A 13,393-nucleotide genomic window follows, 5' to 3' on the forward strand; every position below is an offset into this window, starting at 1 on the left:
ATCCTCGTCTCTGGTAGTATGTAACTATGTATATACTATTCAGCTATTACAAAAATTTTTAGAAAATTTAGAAGTTTCAACTCTGCTTTCCAGGTTGACTACAATCAATAAGTATGTAATCTAAATAATTAAGATAAATGAAAAAGCAGAAAAATTATGAGAGAAAGATTGATCAAAATAGTAATAAATTCCATTGAAAGTTTTATGTAAGTTTACTTTTTACAATAGAGTGAAAAATCAATCGTTTTCATTTCTCTACGAAGAGCACATAGATATTATTGTTAACATTTTATAAATATTAAATTACCTTTGTAACGTATTTTTATAATTAGGATATTAAAGTTATACATTATTTTCAAATAATGAAAGATAAATTTTTACATTAGTGTGTATATGTGTGTGTACATGCTAGTTTATATGGGAAAAATATATATTTACAAGAAAATAAATCCATTTTGTACGTCATTTGTATAACGATAAGTCACGTGATTTTTTATCCGTTATTTTAATTTCTGATAATTCAAATCGTATGCAGTACTCTATACAATATCTGTTTCATCTCTTCTCTTTTCGATTGAAATAGAAAAATTATTTTATTATCAGAGTATGTTTATAAAGTAATTTAACAGTAATAATACTTAAATGGCATGTTTTAGTAATATTACTTACATACATATATTTAAAATTATTCACTTCAATTATACTTTGGATAAAATGCATAGTCCTCGGACATCTTAAAATGATTAATACATATTTTACTAATTCAATGTATGAATAGTTATATATAATAGCTAAAATATTAATTATGATTTGTTTTTGGTGTAGTATCAATCCTTGAAATGAAAAATATACATACATATGTACATGTGTTACATACAGCAATACACATACAGATGCATAATAATTTTTATAATAATGGTTTTATAATAAATTTTATTATTAATGATAAAACTATATTAATTTAACTAAATATCAAACTTATTCTGTTCTAAAAATAAATATACATATGGCACGTTTTATAACGCATTTAAGATAAATAAATGAACGTGAAAGAAATGATTATTTATTATACTTATTCAATGGATAAAGCAAGATGTTGAATAAAGATTAATATTTTTCAGTTCGAATGGGTAATTCTATCACAAAAAATAATTATCACAATAATCAAAAGTATACTAGTCAGGTATATATCATTTAAAATTCTAAATAAAACATAGGTTATAAATTATAACCTATATAATAGTAGATAATGTTATTAATAAGATCAACTACTTATATATAATTGTATCTCAATTGATAAAGATTAATAAATACTATTATAATATTTTTTATGCAGTATAGCCTTAGTGATATAATTGGTGGAAGTTGCATTGGATCAACGCAATCTTCGCAGAAAGAAACTAAATCATGGTCTCGTGCTTCTTGCAGAAGGTAATCGTAATAGTTTATAATTTTTATGCATTTAATAATCCGTATGTAATAAGTATTTGATTTTATAGCTGGAGCGAAGGTACATTATATGATCCATTGGGTACTTCGAAAACATTGTGGCCTGTATCACGTTGTCAGGCTATGTTTCTTCCAGAATTTCAAATAAGACAAGTATCTCTGCAAAATGCTTATATATTTTTAAGCATAATAGCCAAAGGAGCTTATGGAAAAGTATATAAAATTCAGAAACAGGATACTGGAGAATTTTTTGCTTTAAAAGTAATCAGTAAAGCTAAAGTGGTTGCAGAAAATGGTATAATGCAGGCTAAACAGGAAGTATGTATGCTTTTAAAATTGAAGGCATGTTTATTTTCATTTTGTATTGTAATTGAATTCATACATATATTCAATATTAGGTATCAATACAAAAATTGGTTGGTCATCATCCATTTATATTAGATTGCTCTCACAGGTGGCAAGGAAGGAAAACATTGTACATATGTAAGCTTATTGTAATTATGTTATTATTAGTTATTGTTAGATATGTTTCTTAATGTGCATTAATTCCAGTAACTAACTATGTTGGTGGAGGAGAGTTATTTTCATTAGTCGAGCAATGTGGTTCTCTGCCTGAAAATATAGTTAGAATATATGTAGCAGAAGTTGCTTTAGCTGTTGGTAAATATACATCGTTTTGAATTGATAGTTCAATATGAGATAGAATTTATATGTTTTTTTGTTATTGTGTGTTAAAGATTTTTTGCACAATGCTGGTGTTGTACATAGAGATATAAAAGCTACAAATGTTCTATTGGATGAGGAAGGTCATGCTATAATTATTGATTTTGGTCTTGCAAAGTGGTTAAATCATACAGAAAGAACACATACGCTTTGTGGAACTCCAGAATATATGGGCAAGTACAAAAATGTATATAAAATATAAAAATTATATAAAGTATAACTATTTTTCACTTGATGTATCTTGTTATAGCACCAGAAATATTCAGTAGACAGTATTATGGACAAGAGGTAGATTGGTGGTCATTGGGAGTACTAGCTTGTTTCATGCTTACAAATCAGGTATGTATGATATATATATATATATTTTCTTTTTTCTCTTAAAGTAATTTTAAATATGACATGAAATGTACTATCAACATGCTAATATTGGAATTACAATCATTTCAATACAAGAAGTAGAAGATAAAACCTGAAGTATAGTAGAAAAAATATATTTTTAAATATAAATTGATTCATTTATTAAAATCAAAGCGATAGTTCTTAATATGCTACTCTATTTTATATATTCTTATATTTAATAATGTTAGTATCTATATGTTATAACTATCTTAAAAGATAGTGCAGTCCGTGGACTCCGTGGCGCAACGGTAGCGCGTCTGACTCCAGATCAGAAGGTTGCGTGTTCAAATCACGTCGGGGTCAAAGTTTATTTTTATAATTTCTTTTTTACATTTTTTAAATATTTAACACGCGGAATATGAAGTAAATTTTATAGGTTCATTTTTAGTTGAATAAAGATTATATTTATTGTTATTATTTATCATTTTATGAAGTCGGCAAATTTCTTTCTATGCACAATATATGGTAGAAGACCAGTTATACAATTTTTATGAATTTTTATATTTTATATATATAGTAAAGCTGAATAAATGATCAATTTTCTTTTGGTAATTGGTAGACGTTTTTTCACTTTTTAAAAATAATAACTGATTTTTTTTATATCATTTTATCCCAATATGCTTAAAAGGCGTATATAGATTACTATTAACTGAGAATATACAATTAATATTACAGGGAGTTTTCTATAATATATTTGCTGTTTTAACATTTAAACTAATTCCTAAGAGTTTGTATCTAAGCAATGTTTAATATTTGAATAAGTATTTTTTTAGTGATATACAATATTAATGAGTGATTAATATTGTTAATGATAATAAAAAAAGGACTGAATTACAGTAGAATTTGTTTAGGATCAAAAAATAATTCGCCCCCGGGTGGGCTCGAACCACCAACCTTTCGGTTAACAGCCGAACGCGCTAGCCGATTGCGCCACGGAGGCGGTTGAATGGCAAGTTCTTTTCAAGTCTTTTGTTGCCGTTTCCTATCTTTTCAATGTTAATTTTGTTTTATGCTTTTATTTTGTAATTTATTATTTACAATATTTCTCCTATCTTAATGACATATTTTATATAAGAACTACTTTTAATTCGTTGCATGTTGTAAGATTTTATGATAGATTGAATCTTATGATAGAAGTTTCATCGCGGTTCATAAAAAGAAATATTTTTGCTCGTATTTAATATATTTATTATTATATATACTTATACTCATCATTAAACGTTAATACAGTTTTTTTATTTCTTTTTGAATTGGATACTTCGTTATATATTCAGAATTATTTATTTAAGAATAGTTATTAAATAATTTACAAAATATGCATGTTGTTGAGTAGGTCTTTTCTAGAATATTGTGTTAGTATTAGTAACAGTATTAATATATATAATATAATAATAATTAAATTGAATTTTAAAACAATATGTGATTTTGATATGAAACATCGATGACTTTAATGGTTCGTCATTACTATGATAAAATCAAAATCATTGTCATTCATCAAATTAAATGATCTATAAGCGTAATTACACGAAATCAAACATTAACTGCAACATCTACAAAATAACATATGGAATGTTATTGGAACGGTTGTTTAAATATAATAATTAAACACCGTCATGAAACCACCGGTATGCAAATATTTATGCAAATTGATATTCTTATGGGTATTATTAAAAAAATGAAACCTGAATAGGAATTTGTTTCATCTAGTAAATCTTCTAACGAGTGTTTTGAATATTTCACATATCTTTGCACATTATATATATATTTTTGCATTTCCATATTCTCAATAAATGCATAAAAGTCCGCAGTCAAATTGTTATATGTGTACATTTCAATTGTTATACGTTTCGTATTATATCGAGGAACACATAGACGTCGTGGAACTAAGTTCCAAGTAGAGACGTAATTATTTTCCCGTGAACCGTGTCTTGTACACTTTTCGTCGGCCGTTCTTGCGTAAAAGCATGCAACGGGCACTCGAATTGAAGAAATCCAACGAGCGTATCTCTCTGGCTCGTTGCAAAATCCTTCGGTGCCTTGACATTTTCGCCGGGTCCACTCACCTCGCGTATCCTCTGTTTACAAAGCGTGTTCTCGGGCACGTTAACTTTTCATACGGCCTTTTGATGAATCGACGTATGTGCCACGTCATGTCATGAAGAAATGTCGTCGTACCTGGCGCGATCACGATATCATCGTTAACCATGAGATTCATGCGAATCTTTGACTCTTGTGCAAGTGCAATCTCGATAGAAAACGATTCATCGTCACTTAGACTTTTTTTTCAGGAACCAGCCATAATATGTAAATTACGACAAAAGTGTAAACACATATTTTACTTTAGAAGATCTTGTTTTATCAATTACTCTATTTAACATTTTAAGATTATTTACTGCTTTGATTTGAGATTTCAAGATTATATCCTGATCAATGATTTAGTTTGAAATTTTAAGATTATATTTTGGTCAATGATTTTATCAAAGATTTTTATTTTTTCCATTTCTATTTGATATCTGTGATTGAATATTCAAAGAAACAGGTTTGAAGTTATGAATTTTGTAATCTTGTCTTATCGATGATAAATAATGACACGAATCGAATGAATTGGATCGACTATCCTCTTACAAATGTTAGTTCTGATGCATTCGGATCCTTCGTTCCTAATTTTGTTTTTCTAATAAATGACAAGGAGGGATTTTTTAAATTCAAAGATAACTAGATGCATGCAAGAAGGGAACATTGTCAACAACACGTTGTCCACAGTAATAATAATAATTATTATTATAACGATGATAGCAATAATACAAATAATAATATTAATAATAGCGATACTGGTACTAAATCGTAATAATAATAATATTAATAATAATAATGACACGTATCTCTAAAAAAAAAGAAGACAGAGTCGAGCTACATACTAGTTTTATTGGGATGAGGTTGTGGTTGTGGTTCGTGTGTGGTTTTTTGAGAGGAAAAAAATAAAGAGGAGTCTTGGGGTTGGGGGATTTGGGGTGAGGATACTAAAATATTAGGGGCCGGTTTCGTCCCCGCGGACAGATCGCGGTGTCCGCCGGGACGAAGAAAAGGATGATCCCTGGCGTGTGCCAAGTCAGATCCCTAAGGGTGACCACGTGTTCCTGATAGGTGATTCTTCTTGTGTCTATTTCTTCTTTGAACACTCGATCGAGTCTTCGTTATATCCATCATCGTCGTCTTCATCATCGTTGTTCTCATGAATGTTATTCCGATGTGTCCTAAGTTAAAAATCCCCCACAGCCGGGCCGCCACGTGATCATCCTGCCCCGAGTCGATGAATTTTTTCTCTCGGAATCGTAGCGCGCCGGGGGAAGTTTTGGTCCCTGCCACAGAATTGATCGCGCAATCTCTCTCTCCCATTCACACCGATATACACTCTCACTCCGTCTCGTTCTCTCTCTCCCGTTCCCGTTCATACTTCCTCTGACGTACACGCTCTCTCCCGCTCGTTTTCCTTTATCTGGGCCGAAAAACTCGCGCATCCTTCTTCATCTTCTTATTCATCATTTTTTTTTGTGAGTTTTTTTCCTTGTTTCTTCTTTTTCAAAATGTTTTATCCCATTTTTATCTGGTCGATGGTGATGAACGCAAAATGGTCTGGACGAGTGGCGAGCCAGTATCCGCGCTTCGTTCGATGTTATTTGATTTCTTCGGGGCTGTTGTTCTTCGTCTTCCCGCCTCTCGCTGTGACCGCTATTTCAATCGTTCACTTATACTGTCAGTTCTTGCGGTTTAGGCAGCAATTCTGGCTTGGACTCTTCAGCTGGTTTGGACTCTTGTTTGGAGGAGGACTCCTCGGAGGATTTCTCTTCCTCGCTGCCCTTGCTTTCCTTCTTCTCAGCCGATTTTTCTTCAGAAGATTCGTCTGATTTCGCTTCTTTCGCTTCTTTCGCGGGTTCCTGCTGTTTCTGTGGTTCTTCCTTCTTTTCCTCGGCTTGTTCAGACTTTGCTTGAGGCTGAGCTTCTGCGGTTTCGCGTTTAGCCTGGCTAGATTCGGCTGATTTGGCCGCAGATTGTTCCACAGATTCTTGAACGTTACTGGAAGCAGATGCTGCAGCAGATACTTCGGCGCTCTTTGCTTCCTTTTCAGGTTGAGCAGCGGCTTCAGCAGGCTTCTCCTCGGTCTTGGCCGAATCTTCGGGGCTGATTGCAGGTTGTTCGATCGCAGGTTGTTCAAGAGGAAGCTGAATCTTCTCGTTCTTGGCAGCTGGTTTGTTCTCTTCTGGGGATTTAGCTTGATCTTGTTGGCTCTTTTCAGCTTCAACAGCTGGCTGTTCTATTTTCTTCTCTTCTGGAGCAGCTACCTCGGCGTCGCGGGTCACACGGTCGGGTTTGTCCTCAGCCTTCTTTTCCTGTTCCTCTTGTGGCTTCTCGAGCTTCTTCTCCTCCGCAGCTGGCTGAGCCTTTTCTTCCGATTCGGAAGCTGCTGAGCTAGCCTCATCGTCTTTTCGCACGCTTGGTTTCGCTTCCTCAGCTTTCTTTTCTTCCTTTGCTTCTTCTTTAGCAGCTTCTCCGCTTTTCTCCGCTGAATCTACTTGCTCGGAGCTTTTGCCCTCTGGGACTACAGCCTTCTGTAATATAAACACGATCCAGTTAAGAAAACCAAATTCTATCGTCTACAACAGCAAAGAAACTCGAATATCGTAATGTATATCATAGTATAATTCAAACTTACAACAACGGGTTGCTCTACTAGAACATCAGCACTATCCTGTTTATTTTTTTGCGGAACAACTTGCACTACAGTTTCGTGAGATTCGGAAGCCGCCTGCTTCAGACCTTCTTCCTCCTTCTTGGCTTCTAGAGCCTGTTCAGGCTTTTGTTCTTGCTCAGGTTGTTGAGCCTCCTGTGGTTGTTGTTGCGGCTGCAGTTGTTCAGGTTTCTTTTCCTGGCTAGCTTCCTCCTTTTTCTCCTCGGGTTTCGCTTGCTGAGCTTCCTCTTTCTTCTCCTCAGCCTTTTCAGATAGTTGAGCGTTTTCACCCGCGGGTTCGCTCCTCACGCTTGGCTTCTCAGCTTCGGCAGGTTTCGCTTCGGCAGGCGCTGGTTCAGCGGCCTCCACGTTTGGTGCTGCAACTGCTTCAGGAGCTACTGGAATCCCTGAGTTGCTTGGGTTCGCCGATTTTTCCAGAGGAACTACTTGTAGAGGTTCCTGATTTTCAGCTACGGGCATCGAGAGCACCGTTTTCTGGCCGAGCAGGCACAGTATCGTTATTACGAGTAACTTCGTCATTTTGATATCTGTAAATGAAAATGGAGCTTTTGGTAACTCGTTCTTTTTCGATTTCTATATTAATATTAGGACTATCAGAGTGATGGAAATATCCGATTTATAATTTTGCATATAATTTTTTAAAGAATTTGAACGATTTTTTCTTTGCACTAGGTTTTCAATTGTTTGGGGGTCAATTTCTTTGATACAAACTTCGTTTATATAATTATATATTTCGATATAATGCTTTTATATATCTTCTATTTTGATCTTTTTTGGTACAAACTGTGTTTTATACAATTGGTTTGGTACATCATTTTTATATATCTTTTATTTAGAATAGATGACTAGTTTAGTTTAGTTTAGTTCTATTTTTGTAATGAATTACAAATATCAAGCTTAATAATCATCCTATTAATTCGAAGGACTATTCGACGGAATATGTAAAAGTCACGACTATCAGATACTAACGTAAATGAAAGAAAATCAAAGATAACATTGTACCCTAATGCATAAATCTCATCGTAAACGATCATTTAATCTCGACCAACCGGATGTAGAACCCGAACTAAAGTTATCACGGATCGGAAACACCGTAAAGATTCAGAAATAATGTCATGTCGGACAGAAAGGTTCTACTATGTATGGAGCGTAGAGAGAGGAAACGAGGGACGTTTCTCGCAATCTTCCAGTTAGGAGAGCGGACGTGAGTACACGAGCTCCTCTTTCGTACTTGGCATGAATGGAGAACGCGGCCGCATGAATGGACCGCCGATAGACGCGCGAGACGAAAAGCAGGCTGCGCGTCAGAATGTGACATACAGAGAGAGAGAGAGAGAGAGAGAGAGAGAGGGGGGGGAGAGAAGGAAAGAATGAAAATTGAAAGATGGACAAGGGGCTGCTAGAGGAATCGGCAGGAGGGAGAGGGACGTAGGTGACATTGAACCGAATGCATTGAACAAGACGAGCGTTATGGAACTAATGACAGGATGCGTGTCCCTCGCGTTCGTTACGCGCGCACATTCGCGCGTTTTCTCCGCATGATCGCGTCTTCTTCTTCGTTCTACGCTTTGTTCTTCGCGTTTTTTCACGAATGAACGCGTGTCGTACTCGCGTGTTCTTCAACGAATGTTAGGAATAGATGGAAAGGTGCTCAGAGCATCTGAGATTTCATTGGACAATTATTTGTTTCAATAGAGAAACTTTGAATATTTTGGTTACTTGAAGATTTTCAGTGAGAAGGCTTCGAATTAATTATTTGAAGATTTTTAATAATAGAAGCTTTGAGTTGATTATTCGAAGATCTTCAATATGGGAATTGACTTCCAGATGGATAAATAGATAAATAATAATTGAGAAATTATTTGTTAATTGCCGTGAAATAAAAGGAGAACGAAAGAGAATGAACGTTGTTGCGTGCATCGCGAACGGAAAGTGAAACATGGGTGTAACTTCCGCAATAGGTGGAAACGGAAGGCGAGAGAGGACATTGTTTGGTTGGATGGAAATCGAGTCGTTGCAACGATCAAGATACGCCTCGAAAAAAAGCAGAACATTGTTCATCTGTCGTATCGCGAACCATGAAAGCACTAAAAGTATGTATATACATTCCCAACCATAAGTTCTAACTATTTTGTTATAGATCTGTTATTTATAGACTGTATCTGTATGTACACGTTGTTATTATACGAGCTTATGACCAGTAGTATGCCTATATAAACCTACATGCGTATAATCGAACTCGCTTAAGTCTAATTATAAAACGTCGACCACTATCAGGAAGCTCATCGTCGTGTAAATCGATTCCGCTGCGCACATCGGTATCGTATGGTCGTTACGAAGCCTTTGACGAGCATCGAGGTACATAAGTAGATACGGCAGAGTGGGCAGACACGAAACCAGAGACTATCGTCGCGGTGTCGCGTGGACACGATTTGCTTCGCGAGTGCAGTTTGCGATCAAGCGAAACGCAAAACGCTGACGAAACTAAACGCAAAACGCTAAGGAAATTAAATGCGCGCATATACAAGCGTTAAACTGGTCCGCGAGCTATGTAACGGAATAAAAAAGAAAAAGAAAAGAAGGAAAAATCAAGCACGATGGCATTCTTTCGATTCCACACCAGTGTAGAGCGACCTTCCGTTCAGGAGGCTCGAGCTTGCGTCCAATCAAGCGGGTAATTTATACAGAGAGGAAGCTGTTCCCGTTGCATGTACAGCCAGAAATGCTCGAGCGCGAACGTTCCATCGTAAAAATCGAAACTGCTGCAACAATGGCAGCGAACAAGTCCGAGGGAACGGTTCTATGTCCATATTTGTAAAACGACGATGCTCGAGGATCGCTTTTAAGAAGAGACGAGAAACTGTTCGTTCACGAAGAGAAAAAGCGGTTGCCGCGTTATCTGAAACACAGACACGCCTTCTGGAGAATGCAACCAACGTGGAATGCGCGCTGAGAAGGTGAACGCAAAAGTCAGAGAGGGAAAACGGGAGGATAAAGGGGGAAAAACTGGGCGACAGCCGCGACCTGGGCGAGGAAAGAGGCGGCTGAACGGTCCAGTTTTTACGATACTAGCGCGCCACTTCGCTCTTGGCGTTCGCCAATTGGTCAACACGCAGGAGGTGAACCGTTCCGTTCTGTTATTACGCTCGTGCTCAACTTTAATTTTGGTACAAGCGATTGCTATCAACCGAGAACTTCGTTCCCGATAAACTTCAATTTTATGCTTTTCCTTCTTTCTAGAATTTTCGTCGTACGATTCAATTTGAAAAATCGTTCTTATACACACATGTAGGTTTCATAGAGCGAACAAAGATGGAGTATTCTCCATGTAGGAAAGAGGTGAACGTTCAGAGGCGGCTCGTTGAAGACGAGAAGCGAAATTAAGGGGCAAGTATACATTAGCGAGTCGCATAATCGACATTAATAACAATCGTCCAGGCCTGATCATGTTGCAAGCGGACGTAATGGGCCGCAATAAAGTTAATTGCAAATTACTTTGCGAGTCACGGACGTGGAGGTGACGTTTGCACGCGTATATAGGTGTATACATATACATATATATATATATATGTATATATATTTTGAACGTACGCGCTCGGCATTTCGGCTAATTGCAATTCGGTCAGATTGTCATTTGATAGGGTAGTACAGGAGAGAGGAAGATGAAAAAGAAGTGGAAGATAGGAAGGGGAGGATCTGAAGTGCCGCAAGAAAATTAAAGTCACGATCTCGCGAGGGATGCAAACACGACGGAGGGATAGGTCGACGGAGAGGAAATGCCTGTGAAAGATGATGGACACCCATTACCTTATCAAGATCATCAGAGATGTAATAATGGTACGACGCTTACAAAGAAGACGGGGTCCATTGAAGTGGTTCACCGCTTCAATGCTTTCTGCTCCTTCTCTCTCTTTCTCTGAGCTCGACTCTATTCTGCGCAACACGGCATTTATTATATCGGCTCTATCCTTTTCGCGATTGTCGATCTAATCTGCGCACATTGAATCTCAACTGGACGGAGAATGCGTCGCAGTACTCGCAGTTAACGCGATCGCGCAGGAATGCCGGTTGTTGCCTCTAATCGGCTCTGAAAGAGGGGTTCCGCTGCCATTTCTCGACGTTGTTTCAATTACCATTTTAAACACTCTTTCGTTCTAATTTTATTCGTATGAGAATCACGGTAGGGAAATTATCCTGTTTCGAAGGAGAATACCGGAGACTTTTTTTTAAAGTACCGGATACTAAGAAAATGTTTAAATTGAACGCTGTTTCGAGGAAGAATACTGTTTAATCTGTTTGAAAGTAGCCAAAAAACCGAGTATGGATGTTTATAGTATTTTAAATCTTCTAGATTTAAAGTATGGAATGCTATTTCTACGTTTCGTGAATTTAAGTGATATAATAATTCTTCCAATTGATAGCATCGGAAATATTCACAATTTTGAAGAGTGTCAACGATATCAGAGTTTCTTTGAATTTCTAGCAGCACAAGATGGAGAACTGTTTTCAACTTCTAGATTTTTCAAATAAAGAGCACGAAACTATGATTCTCTAAGTAAAAACACGAAACTACGATTTTCTGAATAAAAATCATGAAACTACGAGCGTCCACGGGATAAAATAGTAATTTTTGTATAACCCGTTTAAAAGAAAACCGTCAAATAAATTACATAAACGTTACCACGATACCAGAAACTCGACACTTTCTACCTTTTAACGTTTGTGAAAACAAAATCTACTATATATACGTATAATTTTCGAACATTTCCATACATTTAATCGTCGAATTTATGCGTACATAAATTCGTTCTATTACGAACGAGAGTTAAAAGTGGAAATACAGGGAATAGATCGTAAAAAATACGAGCGATAGACGGTTCTGAGAGAAGATTCCTGGCAAATTAGAGGATCCTCGGTTGGCTTGTTCGCGCCTTGTGTGTCACAGCCTTGCTGACGTGCAGATTAAGTAGATTAGCGACGGGTTAATTAGCCGCGGGGAAATCTTCGCGGGTCTATGGAGCAGAGAGGACGGAAAAAGGGTACGGTTGCGAGAGGAGGACAAAAATTACGCAAACGCGCGGTCATACGTTGCGAAATATACGCAAATTGTATGTTCCGACGATTATTCCATTTAGCGTTTCCCTCGCTTTAATCATTGGGTTCGAAGACAGCCATTTCGCGAGACGCGATGGAGCTCTACCTGCGTACCGTGATCTCTGATATTCTGATCCTTCTAGACACGTTTAGATACTATGAAAAATCTTACAATTCTTCGTTTCTCGTCGCAACGAAATTTCTATCGAGAGTTTAAAATTTTTGTTTATTCGTAGATGAAAAAAAAGAAGAATACACGCGCGATGACATCTGGCTAACCCCGAAAAATGGAATTTTAATTTTGTAATTCTATAAAATTCGAAGAAAGGAGCGGAGCAGCATAGAAAAATTACAGCAGGCTGTCAACGATAGAGATAGGAACAACCGTGGATTCGATAAAATGATATGTTCTACTCACGTCTTTTTCTCTCCTCCGTGGAACTGGTCACAGCGGTGGCTGGTCGTCGACTTGTGTCCGGTAGACTCTTCCTAGATGCTTCTTCTCCGCTTCAGTCGCGGGGGAATTACTCTCACCGATTAAACTGTCGCTCGGGAAGAGAACGGTTCAAGAAGTAAAACTCTCGCCGATGTTATATGTGTTGCACGTTGGTTGTTGCGCGGAGCAGTGAAAACTCCGTGCTGAACAAGAGCAAAAGACAAAAGAGAGTCGGAAGAGATACCCGAGAAGTAAGTTACCCTCTTCTCTCTCTTTTTTTTCGCGCGCGTGCGATTACGCTCGTTCGCTCGAGGAAACCGTTTGGTGATATCGGGATGAAGGTTGGGTCGTGTGTCGAGATGGAATCGTCGGGGCCCCGCTTATATACCCATTTACCCACCAGCGGCACCACAGCCAGGATCGTATAGGGGGGCCCGACCCTCTTCACCCGGCATCGTACCAGGGGCCCCTCCTTTACTCTTCTCTTCTCTTCCTTCTTCCGTCGTTCTTCTTTTCTCCACCTCTGTACACCTTCCCCTTCACCC

At 37.1% G+C, this 13,393-nt stretch overlaps 2 protein-coding genes and 2 non-coding genes across 8 annotated transcripts in view; 2 read left to right on the top strand and 2 right to left on the bottom strand.

The window, feature by feature from the left end:
- The first annotated feature begins 51 nt into the window (after positions 1-51).
- LOC117239512 (serine/threonine-protein kinase S6KL) overlaps positions 52-13,393 on the top strand; it is a 67,595-nt gene continuing 54,253 nt past the window's right edge. The window contains exons 1-8 of one of the 5 annotated variants that reach the window (XM_033505135.1): positions 52-111; positions 1,122-1,183; positions 1,337-1,431; positions 1,500-1,767; positions 1,848-1,932; positions 2,002-2,109; positions 2,187-2,345; positions 2,423-2,511. In XM_033505135.1, coding sequence (XP_033361026.1) covers positions 1,127-1,183; positions 1,337-1,431; positions 1,500-1,767; positions 1,848-1,932; positions 2,002-2,109; positions 2,187-2,345; positions 2,423-2,511 — 861 coding nt within the window. In that variant the 5' untranslated portion in view covers positions 52-111; positions 1,122-1,126. Of the gene's footprint in view, positions 112-992; positions 1,184-1,336; positions 1,432-1,499; positions 1,768-1,847; positions 1,933-2,001; positions 2,110-2,186; positions 2,346-2,422; positions 2,512-13,393 lie in introns of those variants that run through there. The other 4 variants (XM_033505138.1, XM_033505136.1, XM_033505139.1 and 1 more) reach the window with 4 other exon arrangements.
- Trnaw-cca lies at positions 2,803-2,874 on the top strand. The gene has a single exon. It is a non-coding gene; the product is annotated as a tRNA-Trp (tRNA).
- Trnan-guu lies at positions 3,438-3,511 on the bottom strand. The gene has a single exon. It is a non-coding gene; the product is annotated as a tRNA-Asn (tRNA).
- On the bottom strand, positions 5,547-13,223 carry LOC117239511 (neurofilament heavy polypeptide-like). The gene is made up of 3 exons (XM_033505134.1): positions 12,831-13,223; positions 7,283-7,845; positions 5,547-7,178 (listed from the first exon to the last, which is right to left on the bottom strand). The coding sequence occupies exons 2-3, from the start codon at positions 7,835-7,837 to the stop codon at positions 6,318-6,320; spliced, it is 1,416 nt and encodes a 471-aa protein (XP_033361025.1). The 5' UTR covers positions 7,838-7,845; positions 12,831-13,223; the 3' UTR covers positions 5,547-6,317.

This window comes from Bombus vosnesenskii, unplaced genomic scaffold, assembly GCF_011952255.1.
Source record: "Bombus vosnesenskii isolate JDL3184/JDL3185 unplaced genomic scaffold, Bvos_JDL3184-5_v1.1 scf7180000014105, whole genome shotgun sequence".
In the NCBI taxonomy this organism is placed as follows: Eukaryota; Metazoa; Arthropoda; class Insecta; order Hymenoptera; family Apidae; genus Bombus; species Bombus vosnesenskii.